This window comes from Ooceraea biroi, chromosome 4 (genome assembly GCF_003672135.1).
Source record: "Ooceraea biroi isolate clonal line C1 chromosome 4, Obir_v5.4, whole genome shotgun sequence".
Lineage (NCBI taxonomy): Eukaryota > Metazoa > Arthropoda > Insecta > Hymenoptera > Formicidae > Ooceraea > Ooceraea biroi.
Genome location: NC_039509.1, coordinates 10,627,075 through 10,640,496, shown reverse-complemented (window position 1 = coordinate 10,640,496; position 13,422 = coordinate 10,627,075). Strand labels below are relative to the sequence as shown.

Below are 13,422 nucleotides of genomic sequence, written 5' to 3'. Positions count from 1 at the left end.
TTCAGCAATCATGTTCTACATTGTGAGCAGTTTTCTTCATAGATATGATATATATATATATATATGATATATATATATGATATATATATATATAAATATGATATATATATATATATATCATATATGTCTAATGGTATCTAGCACTGGTTCACCTGCAGAAACTGATTGTTTTTGTTACAAAGATGCAGTTTTCTACATTTCGGTATTCTTTTCCTTTCATCGTTATGTCAAGAATAAAGTTGTTAATAATACCTATATATAATCTTTGATTGTTCCCAAATAATGATGTGTATAAAGTTGTCTACAAAAATCGGAAACAAAATAAAAGCATTTCTTGTCATACGTTTATTGCAGAATTAATGAAGGTAATACATTACTGAAATACTTTTCAGATTTTATGCAATATTCTGTCACCAATAATGCAACAAAACATATTGATTAAAAAAATACATCAAGATTTCTTCTATCTAATTAATGACTATAATGAATAGTGACTGAGTTGATATTGATGCACTATACTGTTTCTATTTATATTTAGTATATATTATAACAAAATATTTTGAAGTCCCACTTATAGTTACGTTTTAAATCCTTCACTAAGCAGAAGACAAAAAATTAATTTCAAGTAATAGATTGGTGATTGTATGTACTTTACTAATAATTCCAGACTTCAGATGTATGTACCTATATAAAATCGATAAGCCGCTGCTCCGCTCAACCCACAATGTGAACATCACGACTGAACACAACGGACTGAAACGCCGAGGACTATAGAGCGTTAGAAAAGGGAACTGCGCTTGCGTGTACTTCCTTCTCCGGCATCATTTTTCGAATATTTTCCGTGGGAAGGAAACACACGTTAAAATTTTTCTTCTTTTTATTTGCGATACATTTCTTACTTATTGAGCACTTTTCTCGTGCAGAGAAATTGTCATCAAACAGCTGTTACAATTGCATTGTAGTATTATGCACCATTTTGCGCTACATTTATGCCAGGTTAAACAAATTAAATAATTTACCTGGAAATTACATACACGAGGCAAGAGGAAAATTGTAAAATACCTGTGGTGTCTCCACCATTCTCTATCTCAGTGGAGGAATCGCTAGGTATTTTCATTTCGCAGTCAAATGTGAAGCTTCACTGACTGTCAATGATGGTTTGTATTAGAAGCGGTTCTTCAACCTCAATCGGTTACTTCTACACGCTTTCGGCTTGTGGCGGACGAGCAAACGATATTCGCCCGTTTTCGGGCAACAATGCTTTACAGTCTTTTGATAAGTAGCATTGTATTTCAGGTATGTTAATATTTCGTTAGGATAACATACGTGAGAATAACGTCAGAGTTGGTCAGTGGTTGTAAAAGATCAATGTAACGATGTTAAAATGACGGACTAATGTCATGGATAGATTATACCTCAAATAATTAAAAAGATGTAACATGGCGATATTTGTGACTTCTTAATGACGTTTTAATAACGTTTTAATAACATGGAAAGTATGAAACTAAAATTATATGCAAAATTAGTGTTTATTATGAAGTATCTATTATAAAAAATGCATTTATTTTTATTAAGTAATAAAATAACATCTATATGAAATATAGTAATTTTATTTAAATTTGTTAGGACATAGATATAGTATATGTATATTTAAAAAAAATTTCCATAAACAAAGCAAAAGCGAAACAGCATTCATATTTATTTACATTATTTGTGATGCACGAAAACCTAAAAACAATACATTTGACATAACTGGACTAGTACTTACCAGTTTCTGACTGACGTCATTTTAACTTTGGTATGGTAGTTCAGAAGCTATAGTCATAATAAATTTTTGGCTAATCATTTTCGTGAACTTGTTGAGTATTATTGAAGTATATAATTCAGAATTACGTAATTAACAATTCGCCACTGAGATCAATAAATTTAATGTTTGCAGCTCTCAAGACTTTTCATTCTAGAATATAGCTTTGATCTTATTGTGAAAATAGTCTCTTCCACGACATTCTTTGCCATGTTTACGATTACACCCTTTTCATTAGAGATTAACATGAAAACTGTAAGTTGTGCTTCTACTTTCTCCAGAAAGAAAGCGACTTTCAGAAATAACTCCTTGTGATAATGTTGTATATGTGATAATGTCCTTTCAAACTTTGCGGTATATGGCATAAAATATTTTCAACACGATAGACAAAACATCTATTCAACCAAAAGCAATACATCTACGATCAGCTAAAGGATAGAAACGAAATTGCTATCTATGACAAATATGGATACAGTGGAAAACATTTTACGACTATTATAATAAGTAAGAAAAAGTAATATGAAAGAAATACATATAAAAGATTATAAACAAGGTTGGTAAATTTCTACATTAGGGGTCTCACCTCCGATTTTGTTCAAACTTTGCATGAAGCTTCCTTTTGGCCTATATTGAAGAGTTATGATATTTTCAATTTCAGTTTTTCATTATAAAGTACCATTTGATGATTTTTCCCAAGGACGACATATTGTTTGCCCGCTTTGAAAATATTATGACTCTTAATTGTAGACCAAAAGGAAGCTTCGTGCAAAGTTTGAACGAAATCGGAGGTGATACCCCTAATATAGAAATTTACAACAAGGTTTTATACATATTAGCAAAATATAAAAAATAGATTAGAAAAAAAGATTGAGAAATATTGGAGATACAAGAAAAAACTGTTTTTATATAAAGACTTCTTCTTTGTTTTCAGTATTTCTTGTATGCGCCCTATGTGGTGATTTTGTCATAGTATATTGGCCGTACATTCGTGATATCGTTGTACCGAAAAATGAGTCTCATACAAGTCCTATGATCCAATTTTTGTCCGAGTACTTTCATGTCTCAGAGAAGTATCAGTTTTTAGTTCTTGTGCATTTTAACACAGCGATAACTGCAGGGTCCATTGTATTCGTAGGAACGACAACAATGTTATTTTCGTATTTCCTGCATATCTGCGGTATGTTTGAAATTGCCAGGTAAAGAAATGATTAGTGGGATAAACATTCGATGTTTAGATTATCAGAAGAATTATGTGTTCTGTTTCAAAGAATCTGGAGTAATGATTTAATTTCAGAAGGAATGTTGTTTACAGCTATCGTATTGAACAAGCAATGGCGATCGAATTGTTACATAATTGTCATATAAAAAATAGAATTATGATATACAGAAAGATGATATGTGCCATAGATATGCAACGCCAAGCTATGGAGTTAGTATTATATTTATGTGATGTATATATATTACACATGCCACTAATAATAATAAACCATTGTAACAAGTAGTAGATATACAGATGCAGTATCGCGATAATTTTTGAATTATATAACTAATAAAACATTACTAAAAGATGACTGCGATTAAAAATATCCAGAAATAGTGTACAATTGAAGTTTAATTGAATCTTTTATATTAGTACTGACAGATACAACGTTTTTATTGTATAATAATAATAATAATAATAATAATAATAATAATAATGTCTGTTTAATAATGATATCTGTTTAAGAATTCTTAAATACATCGTAACTGTTATTGACGAAACAGCTTTTGTTTTGGTAATAACTAGTGTAGTTTGCATGAGTTGCTACCTTTTTCGTGTGAGTTTTCCTACTTTCAAGATATTTACAAGTTGCTTACAACTAACATTTTATAATAATCTTAAAAGATAGAAAATAAGATCAAAATACATAGAAAACATGACTAAAAATGATGAAAAATGCGAATATTACATTTTGCTAATTTTATGATAGAATTGTTAAAAACTGATGAAATATGTATCCCTAAAAACCTTTTTAAAAAAAGAAAAAATATATACGCCAAGTACATAAAAACTCCCAACTTGTCAAAACTCAAAACTAAATATGAAATCAATAAGTAACTAGCCAAGTATCTAGAAGCAGTTTGAGTATTTTACCCAAACGTTTTCCATGCATACTCTCTTATCGCATGACGACATTGAAGTACTTGGCGTGCCCGAATCACATTAAAACGTCCTGTCCTACCCATAAGAGACACAAAATCATTTGCGAGTTATTATTGAAAATCATGAAGATACAAGATACAATACAAATCAAGATATTGTATAAATTTACAAGAATACATGACCACTGCGATCCGGGTACGCCAAGTACTTCAATGTCGTCATGCGATAAAAGAGTATGCATGGAAAACGTTTGGGTAAAATACTCAAACTGCTTCTAGATACTTGGCTAGTTAATTATTGATTTCATATTTAGTTTTGAGTTTTGACAAGTTGGGAGTTTTTACGTACTTGGCGTATATATATTTTCTTTTTGTAAAAAGGTTTTTTAGGGATCTCACTTTTTTTGGAAATTTTTAAAATTTGACTATATTTTAGTTTTACATTCTTTTGAACATATAATTAGTATTACATAATTTCTTTTTATATGTTTTATTATCAATTATTTTACATGCTAACACGTACATCGTTCCGATGCAATTTGTAATAAGTTTTATTAAGAATAATCTTTTTTGATTTTTATATAATGTAAATTATTTTTATATAGTTTATACTTTTTTCTGTTTTGCTAACAAAATTTCTCTATGTGATTTATAATATTTTTTTATATCTTTAACAATATAACTTTACTTTAATAATAGAAAAAGCGACGCTACCGCGTCGCTTGATATCTAATAAGATAATTGCTTTTTTATACCTTTTACTTTATCTGTAGGAATCTTTAGATTTTGTGCAAAATAATGCGTTTTATAAGATGTTGACCATACGACCGTGAAATTTTAGGTATTTCGAATTGAATCACCAATGGAGAGGTTGGAAGAGGTTTTAGTATACTTTTTGGTTGTATCTTCAATTCTAACGATGATGTTTTTAGGCAGTTATGTTGGGCAAGAAATTATAGATCATAGTAATCACGTATATGTAATTACGTAAGTAATAGTTACGTAAGTAGTAGTTTTATGTGTGGTGTTTGCAACTATGTCCTAATAGTTTTTAGTGAGAAAACTAAATTAACAACTCATGCATATATACGAAAAATTAATACTTTATTGTTTTACACTTCTGTTAATTTTATTTTAATATATTTTGTTTCTAGATACAACGTTTCATGGTACTTAGCACCGTTACACATACAGAAACTGATACTGTTTCTATTACAAAGGAGAACTAAAAGTTGCACTCTGAGTGTCGGTGGATTAATTACAGCATCTTTCGAATGTTTCGCAACAGTAAAGTATTACATTTATTTGTAGGCATTGTTGAAGCAAGCAAGTTATTATATTCTACAGGCTAAAAAAAGATTCATTTTTCCTTTACTATACTATACTAAGGATATTTAAATTGTCACACATACGGACGTGCTAATCGGTCGTAGTAGTCGCATAAGAGTAGCGTGACTATCTGAGCAACGAGAGGTAGGCTCACTTAGCACGATGAAGAAGAAAGTCATATATATAACTCTTATGGAAGTATTGCGCGCGTTATCCTTTAAATTTAGTTTAAATGTAGTTTTATATTACTAATGAAATCATGCAAAACTTGCTCCAACATATATATACATTTATTATATATATTACACATATTGTACGTATTTTTATAATATATTAACACATTTATTATATGCTTATAAACTTATTATTATATTTGTAAAATACATTATATGAATAATGTTTTGTGCAAATAGTGCAAACAGGAACGTACTTCTTTGCAGCTGGTTAAAGTGTCAATGTCCTACTTCACCTTCATGTACTCGGTGCAGTAAAAAGCAGTTAGCTTGATAGTATCTTATAATAGATATAAAGCACACATTCAGATACATAAAGTATTTTTATTTCTTTCGAAATTGTAACACTCCCTACAAAATAAATAGACAAAAGGTGCGTTAGTTGAAATATGCTCACAATCAATCACAGAACTGACGAAATCGACGACACATTAGAGTATCTTTCACCTTAAATACATGGGACATTATTTAAATGAAGGTTCCACAATGTAAGTAATATGTCATTAATACACACACATCCATACACAAAGAACTTAAGTGTTCTTGTATTGTCTACGTGACTTAACTGCAAGTCTGCGATTTACAGATGTTGATAATGTATTCGTGCATTTGTGATTAATGTATGCTATGCATCCAAGGTAAAGCGAAACATCAATGACTGATGAAGGGAATAAGTAAAAAGGAACTTAAATAAAAAAGTATAGAAAATCTTTTATTTGCCAGGGAGTTCTAAATTCAAATCCATATTTTAAATCGCGATGCACTGGCAATATCTGATGGTCGGATTTTTCGCAATGAATATTATTAATTGATTTGTTTCTTACTAATCTGGAATAGGAAATCGCTGCGTTTTTAAGACTAACGAATTTGTTGGCGCGTAGTTGAAAATAGGTTCCTAGAGCGACACAATTACTGCATCTTAGTCTAAGAAATTTGTTCGCATGCAGTTAATAAATTTATCCGACCATCAGATATTGCCAGTGTATCGCAATTTAAAATATGGATTTGAATTAAATAAAAAATGGACGCATTTAGGAATGATGGCTGTGACGATAATGTTATTAGAATATGAAGTTACATTGTTAACAAAAATTTATTGAAGAAAGTGTATATAATATGAAGAACGATAGATAAATGTAGAATACGTTGTGAAACAATAAAATACCTTTTTTATGTATAACACTCTACTAAAGTGAACTTATTTTAAATATATCTTAACAATTTTGTTTAGAGGCCAGCACTTTAGCATATTAGATTGATGATGTGTGTATGTATCTCTCCAGAAAGAAACAGAAGATGTACATATACTTAATGAATGGGAAAAAGAACGGATTCATTTTACAATTAGGCACATAAGACTGAAATAGTGAGAAGAAGTGAACTAAATTCCTATTAAAAGTTTGTCTTATAAATGTGTTTTTCTGTGGCAAATAAACATCTATTGAATTCTTTTCGTCGCAAAATCAAGTACTTATTTTTATTACCATCTTTCCGTATAAACACTAAATTATCAATATCTGTAAAACTGCCAAGAGAGAGATTTCTAAGATTTCTTATAGCTAGTTAATCAATATAAATGTGCAAGTTGATAATTTATGACCTTTATTGTTTCCATTTACATTTATTACCACAACAAAATATTGTGGAGTCCCACTTATATTTACATTTTAAATCCTTCACTAAGCATAAGGCAACATTAATTGCAAATAACAGATTGGTGATTGTATGTACCTTACTGGTAATTCCAGACTTTAGATGTATGTACCTATATAAAATCGATAAGCCGCTGCTCCGCTCAACCCACGATGTGAACATCATGACTGCACACAACGGACTGAAGCACCAAGAACTGAAGAGTGTTAGAAAGGGGAACTGCGCTTGCGTGTACTTCCTTCTCCGGCATCATTTTTCGAATATTTTTCGTGGGAAGGAAACACACGTTGAAATTTTTCTTCTTTTCATTTGAGATAAATTTCTTAAGTATTGAGCACTTTTCTCGTGCGGAGACAGTAAATTGTCATCAAACAGCTGTTATAATTGCATGGTAGTGTTATGCACCATCTTGCGATACGTTTATGCCAATTTAAATAAATTAAATAATTTACCTGGAAATTACATACGCGAGTCGTGAGGAAAATCGTAAAACATTCTTGTAGTGCTCCCACCATCCTCTACCTCAATGCAGGAATCGCTATATATTGCCATTTCGCAGTCAAATGCGAAGCTTCACTTACCGTCAATGATGGTCTGTATTAAGAAGCGGTTCTTCAGTCTCAATCGGCTACTTCTACTCGCTTTCGGCTTGTGGCCTGACGAGGAAACGATATTCACCCGTTTTCAGGCAACATTGCTTTGCAGTCTTTTGATAAGTAGTATTGTATTTCAGGTATGTCATACTTCGTTAGGATAACCTACGTGAATAACGTCAGAAGTGATCAGAGATTGACTACACATGATCAATGTAATGACGTTAAAATGACGGACTAATGTCATGGACAGATGTTATCCGAAATCATTGAAAAGACGTAACATATGACGGAACTTGTGACTTTTTAATGATGTTTTAATGACGTTTTAATAACATGAAAATTATAAAATTGTAAATTATAAAAGTATAAAATTTTAAAGTAAGAACTACGCGCAAAATTATTTTTTATTATAAAGAAGATCTATTATAAAAATGCCTTTATTTTTATTTTAGTTTAGTAATTAAGTAATAAATGAAATAATAGTATAAAATAAAATTAATTATTAAATAATGAAATAACATCTATATGTAATATGTTACGTCCAGCAGACTCCACGGTGCCTTCCTTTCGGGAAAAAGAACTTATAAAGTTTTACTTCTGTATTATTTCACTCGGATTTACTTTATTACTTTATTGATGTTGCATCATACCACGTCCGGCGTCTGTTTAGACGCAACTCGCGTCTAGACGAATTCCTGCACGTACTCGATTGCGGCAAAATCTATTTCTTTCAAACAAAAGTCACTTAGGTCCATTTTGCAAATTTCTGGACAAATAAGCTTGTTGCTGCAACTGTGTACTGCCAGCACAAAGTGGCCAGAAGTTGGGGTATCACAAGGGATGCCATCTCAGCATATAAAGGCCTTATCTTTCGCCGCATCTTCCGCCGTGTCCTTCAATCGCACTTAATCCTAATTGCTTAATACAAAACCTATAAAATTCTACTCCTTTTTCCGGCTATCACTTTAAGTGGTATTTTCTATCTTCCCTCACCTTCCAAAAAATTAACAATACCCTCTCCTCATGCAAAACTCTAAGACTCGGTTCTTGCGTCCATACACAAATCACTTGAACTATGTTCCTCCATCTCGCCTAAATCCCAAAATTAACAACCAATCTCTTTCCAATACGAAATCGCAAACCTCGCCTCGCCTCTGGCGAATCACCTCATGCGATGTTCTCCTATCCATCCTAAAAATCCAAACATTAACACCAAATCCTTTCTTGTAAAACATCTCTCGATATAAAACGGACAGCGCAACTCTCCAACAACACTTCTAGTCTTCCCGTCTATACACAATCTTCTTCTTTCGCACTCATAGGGTTCTTCTTCTTGAGCCTCAAGTTATTATCCAAGTTAGTGTGATGCAATCTTGTATCCAATATTCCTCGGCACCAATCAACTGAACGGCACTCAGGACTCCTCTGATTAAGTGCAACTAGAAACTAGATTAATCAAGTAAATCGCAACCATTATTATTTTCTATAGTGCTGATTTGGGTTATCTGTTTCTTTGACTCCATTTCCTACTTTCTTCTATTCACTTATTCTCCCTTGTTTAGTATATATTCATCCCGTGCTTTTCTTTAAGTGATTCCCCGTACAGCCCGTAAGAGGCCCTGTGATTCGAAGAACGCGGCTCTCTCCACTCGGCCACCCATCGGCAGCAGATCAGAATCCCAAGATTCACAGATTGGGACGACAAACTTCCGCGCGAACTATCGAATGCAATCGGTGCGAATCATTCCTCTTCTCCTTTCTCATTTTTCTCCTTCCCTCTCGCCACTTTCTTTCACCCGCCTTTGACAGATCATCCATAGAATACTGGTTGATGGCCGAGTTGTTATGTCGTTTGAGAGGAAATATTCCTTTTCCTCCTTCTTCCTTATCCTACTTACCTGTTTCTTTCATTGAAGGCTCGGGTCTCCGATTTCTCTAATCAATCCCCCTCTCCCTCTCCAATTCCTTTGGAGGAAGTGGAGACCCTTTCCACTATCCTCCCGCACAACCCTGACTACTTCCCCCTAATTTTCTCTGCCTGATTATCTCTACACCAATGCCTGGAAATTCTTCGAGAGCGTTTTCTAGACGCATACTCCACTTTTATTCAAACTTTGCCCCCGACAACGTACTCCTCGAGCCCGACTTCATGGAGTTGGCGGAGCTCTGGGCAGTTCACAACGACGCAGATCCCAACATCGTCCTTCTAATTATTAGAAATCGGCGGTACCCGGTCCTCATCCCTGTTTTCCTGATATTTCATTTTTCTTCCTTCACTAGGGCGGAATAGGAATTTAAACACGTACCTCACACATTCGTTTTTTCGCAAGATTGTTTCGAATTAATGTGTGCATAAATAATAGTAAATGCTAGATTTTCTATTTTTTATTATGTGCGATTCATTTAAGAAATACTAAATAAAGTGTAACTCGACCTGAATCATATTCATTTATTTAGAAGTATACCATGTTAAGTTTTGAATTTAAAAATTTCTTTCTTATTTCAATTCCCCTCGATTATTTCATATTATTTCAATTCACCCCTTCTCTCAATAGGTCGCACAAGGTTCTATTGCAGGTAACAGGGATTCAGTTCCTTGATCTAAAAGGGACCGACTATCGTATATGTCTGTTCTCCGATCTCAGGATAAGATCGAAGATTCTGGTCGTTGATCCTGCAGCCGGAGCGCAATCGTCAGCGCCGGCCTCGGCCCTTCCTTTCCTGAGCTCACCGTATTTCGGAGCTCTGGACGTAACAATGTATTAATTGTATTAAACTTGTCAGAACATAGATGTATTTTTTATTATAGTATATTTCCATAGAAAGCAATTTCCATAAACAAAATAATGAAAAAACCTTTATATTTATTTACATTATCTGATGTACAAAAACCTACAAACAATACGTTTGACATAAATGAACCAGTAGTTACCAGTTTTACTGACGTGATTATAACTTTGGTATGCTAGTTTAAAACCTTTAGTCGCCACGGGTCAATAAATTTAATGTTTGCAGCTCTCAAGACTTTTCATTGCAGAATATAGTTTCGATTTTATTGTCAGAATATTGTCTTCTGTGACATTCTTTGCTACGCTTACGAGTCTACCCCTCTCATTTTGGATTAATATAAAAACTGTAAGTTGTACTTCTACTTTCCCCCAGAAAGGAAGCAATTGTCATAAATAAAGCTATGTATGTAACAACGGTTTTTCAAACTTTACCGTGGTATATGCCATAAAATATTATCACGATAGATCAAATATTTATTGGACCAACTGCAATACATCTACGATCAGCTAAAGGATAGAAACGAAATTGCTATCTATGACAAATATGGATACATTGGAAAACATTTTACGACCATAGTAGTAAGTAAGAAAAAGTGATATGAAAGAAATACATATATACAAGAAGTTGAGGAATATTGGAGATACAAATAAAACCTGATTTTATATAAAGACTTCTTCTTCGTTTTTAGTATTTCTTGTATGCGGCCTATGTAGTAATTCTGGCATAGTATATTGGCCGTACATTCTTGATATTATTGTACCGAACAATGAGTCTTATGCAATTCATACGATGCAATTTGTAACCAAGTACTTCAATGTCTCAGAGAAGTATTATTTTTTAGTTCTTGTGCATTTGAACGCAGCGATAACTACAGGGTTAATTGTATCGGTAGGAACGGAAACAATGATCTTTTCGTATTTAAAGCATATCTGCGGTATGTTTGAAATTGCCAGGTAAAGAAAGGATTAGTAAGATAAACGACGAATAGTTAGATTATATCAAAAGAATTACATTTTGTTTCAAGTACTTTTTGTTAGAAATTATTGAGTAACTCAAGAGAGTTTTAGTTTTAAATAATAATCATACTTTTTAGTTTCAACTAATGTATACTTTATTCGTTATATTATTCTTTACGTGTCTGCGACTCCGCAATGAGTATGCAGCTTTTGCACAAAGCAGCGCTGATACTTGTAAACAAATCGGAGAGAAACAAATTGTTGCGTAATTATTCAAAAAAACAAATGGAAGACAGAAAAGATATATATAATAGAAAGCTCTTCGTACATTTAATGAATGATATAACTTCTACTTATCTATTTGTCTACAGCAAGGCCTTGCTCCGCACGCATGCTCCTATTTCTTAGATGCTCCTATTTTTATCGCTTCAATAGTCGCACGCAAAAGGAACAAACTTTCGGGACATTCGGGGTTGGGAGCCGATAACAGCCGCGTGGCTGTTTCCGATTTCTGATAGCTTCCGCCACCTGTTATTACAGAGCACGATTTCCTAATCCTTCTCCTAATCGCGCATAAACACAAAAGATATTTACTGATATACATATATAAAGAAACAAAATTAATCAAATTTGCACACAAATTAATTTTTCTTTCTGACACTTTTGAAAAATTATTTATTAACAGGAATGTTATTTGCAGTTATCGTATTGAACAAGCAATGGCGCCCGAATTGTTACATACCGTTGACATAAAGAGTAGAATTGTGATATGCAGAGAAATGATATGTGCCATAGATATGCAACGCCAAGCTATGCAGTTAGTATTTATGTGATAATGTATGTACATTATCACGTATAAATGACGCTAATAAAGCATTGCAACAATTATAATTTTCCTGCCTTTGTCTGGTTATAAAAAAATACAATATTAGATATACTTACATATAAAGAACCACGATAATTTTTGCATCATATAACTAATAAAACAATACTAAGAAAATGACCGCGATTGAAAATATCCAGAAATATTATACAATTGACGTTTAATTGGATCTTTGATATTGTTACTGATATAATGATTTTATTATCTAATATCTGTTTAAGGTGCACTAAGTGCTTCGTAACTAGTATGGAAGGGACAGTTTTTATTTTGATAATAATTAATGTGCTTTGCATGAGTTGCAATCTTTTGCGAGTGAGTTTTCTTAATTCGAGGATATTTACAAGTCACTTACAACTAACATCTTATAATAATCGTAAAAGACAGAAGACATGACCAAGAATTATAAAAACTCCGAATATTAAATTTTACTAATTTTATGATAGAATTGTTAAAATTTGATGAGAAATATATATCGAATAATATGCTTTTTTATATCTTTTACTTTATCTGTAGGAATCTTTAGATTTTGTGCAAAGTGTTGCATTTTATAAAATGTTGACCATACAACCGTAATATTTTAGATATTTCAAATTGAATCACCTATGGAGAGGATGGACGAGGTTTTATTACACCTTTTGGCTGTATCTACAGTTCTAACGATAACGTTCGCATGCAATTATGTTGGGCAAGAAGTTACAGATCATAGTAATCACGTATATGTGATTATGTAAGTGATAGTCTTCCGTGTGGTCGTTGCAACTTTGCCCTCATAGTTTTTAATGAGAAAACTACAAAAACTCATGCATATATACCAAAAATTATTAATCTATTGTTTTATACTTCTCAATTAACAAGGGATGAGAATCCCTTGTTAATTATATTTAAATAATTTTTTTCTAGATACAACGTTGCATGGTACTTAGCACCGTTACACATACAGAAACTGATACTGTTTCTATTACAAAGGAGCAATAAAATTTTCTCTCTGAGTGTCGGTGGATTATTTACAGCATCTCTAGAATGTTTTGCAACAGTA

The 13,422-nt window shown here is 32.4% G+C and overlaps 2 protein-coding genes and 2 long non-coding RNA genes across 6 annotated transcripts; 2 read left to right on the top strand and 2 right to left on the bottom strand.

Annotated features, from left to right (window-relative positions):
• Nucleotides 1–1,225: 1,225 nt before the first annotated feature.
• Nucleotides 1,226–6,693, top strand: LOC113561859. 3 transcript variants are annotated; one of them, XM_026969331.1, is made up of 10 exons: nucleotides 1,226–1,296; nucleotides 1,940–2,059; nucleotides 2,191–2,308; nucleotides 2,736–3,000; nucleotides 3,117–3,233; nucleotides 3,531–3,621; nucleotides 4,788–4,933; nucleotides 5,101–5,233; nucleotides 5,716–5,996; nucleotides 6,095–6,693. In XM_026969331.1, the coding sequence occupies exons 1-9, from the start codon at nucleotides 1,258–1,260 to the stop codon at nucleotides 5,764–5,766; spliced, it is 1,080 nt and encodes a 359-aa protein (XP_026825132.1). In that variant the 5' UTR covers nucleotides 1,226–1,257; the 3' UTR covers nucleotides 5,767–5,996; nucleotides 6,095–6,693. The 3 variants fall into 3 exon arrangements, with proteins under 3 accessions (XP_026825132.1, XP_026825131.1, XP_026825133.1); XM_026969330.1 differs by having other exon boundaries at nucleotides 3,099–3,233; XM_026969332.1 differs by lacking the exon at nucleotides 1,226–1,296 and adding an exon at nucleotides 1,610–1,858 and having other exon boundaries at nucleotides 3,099–3,233.
• Nucleotides 6,694–7,093: 400 nt separating this feature from the next.
• Nucleotides 7,094–7,833, bottom strand: LOC113561861. The gene is made up of 2 exons (XR_003406489.1): nucleotides 7,743–7,833; nucleotides 7,094–7,613 (listed from the first exon to the last, which is right to left on the bottom strand). It is a non-coding gene; the product is annotated as an uncharacterized LOC113561861 (long non-coding RNA).
• Nucleotides 7,607–13,379, top strand: LOC113561401. Its single transcript, XM_026969333.1, has 7 exons — nucleotides 7,607–7,894; nucleotides 10,773–10,892; nucleotides 11,012–11,125; nucleotides 11,217–11,500; nucleotides 12,204–12,320; nucleotides 12,968–13,113; nucleotides 13,287–13,379. Exons 1-6 carry the CDS (start codon nucleotides 7,688–7,690, stop codon nucleotides 13,041–13,043), a joined length of 918 nt encoding a protein of 305 aa, XP_026825134.1. The 5' UTR covers nucleotides 7,607–7,687; the 3' UTR covers nucleotides 13,044–13,113; nucleotides 13,287–13,379.
• Nucleotides 11,524–12,338, bottom strand: LOC109611203. The gene is made up of 2 exons (XR_002193539.2): nucleotides 12,246–12,338; nucleotides 11,524–12,066 (listed from the first exon to the last, which is right to left on the bottom strand). It is a non-coding gene; the product is annotated as an uncharacterized LOC109611203 (long non-coding RNA).
• Nucleotides 13,380–13,422: the final 43 nt, after the last annotated feature.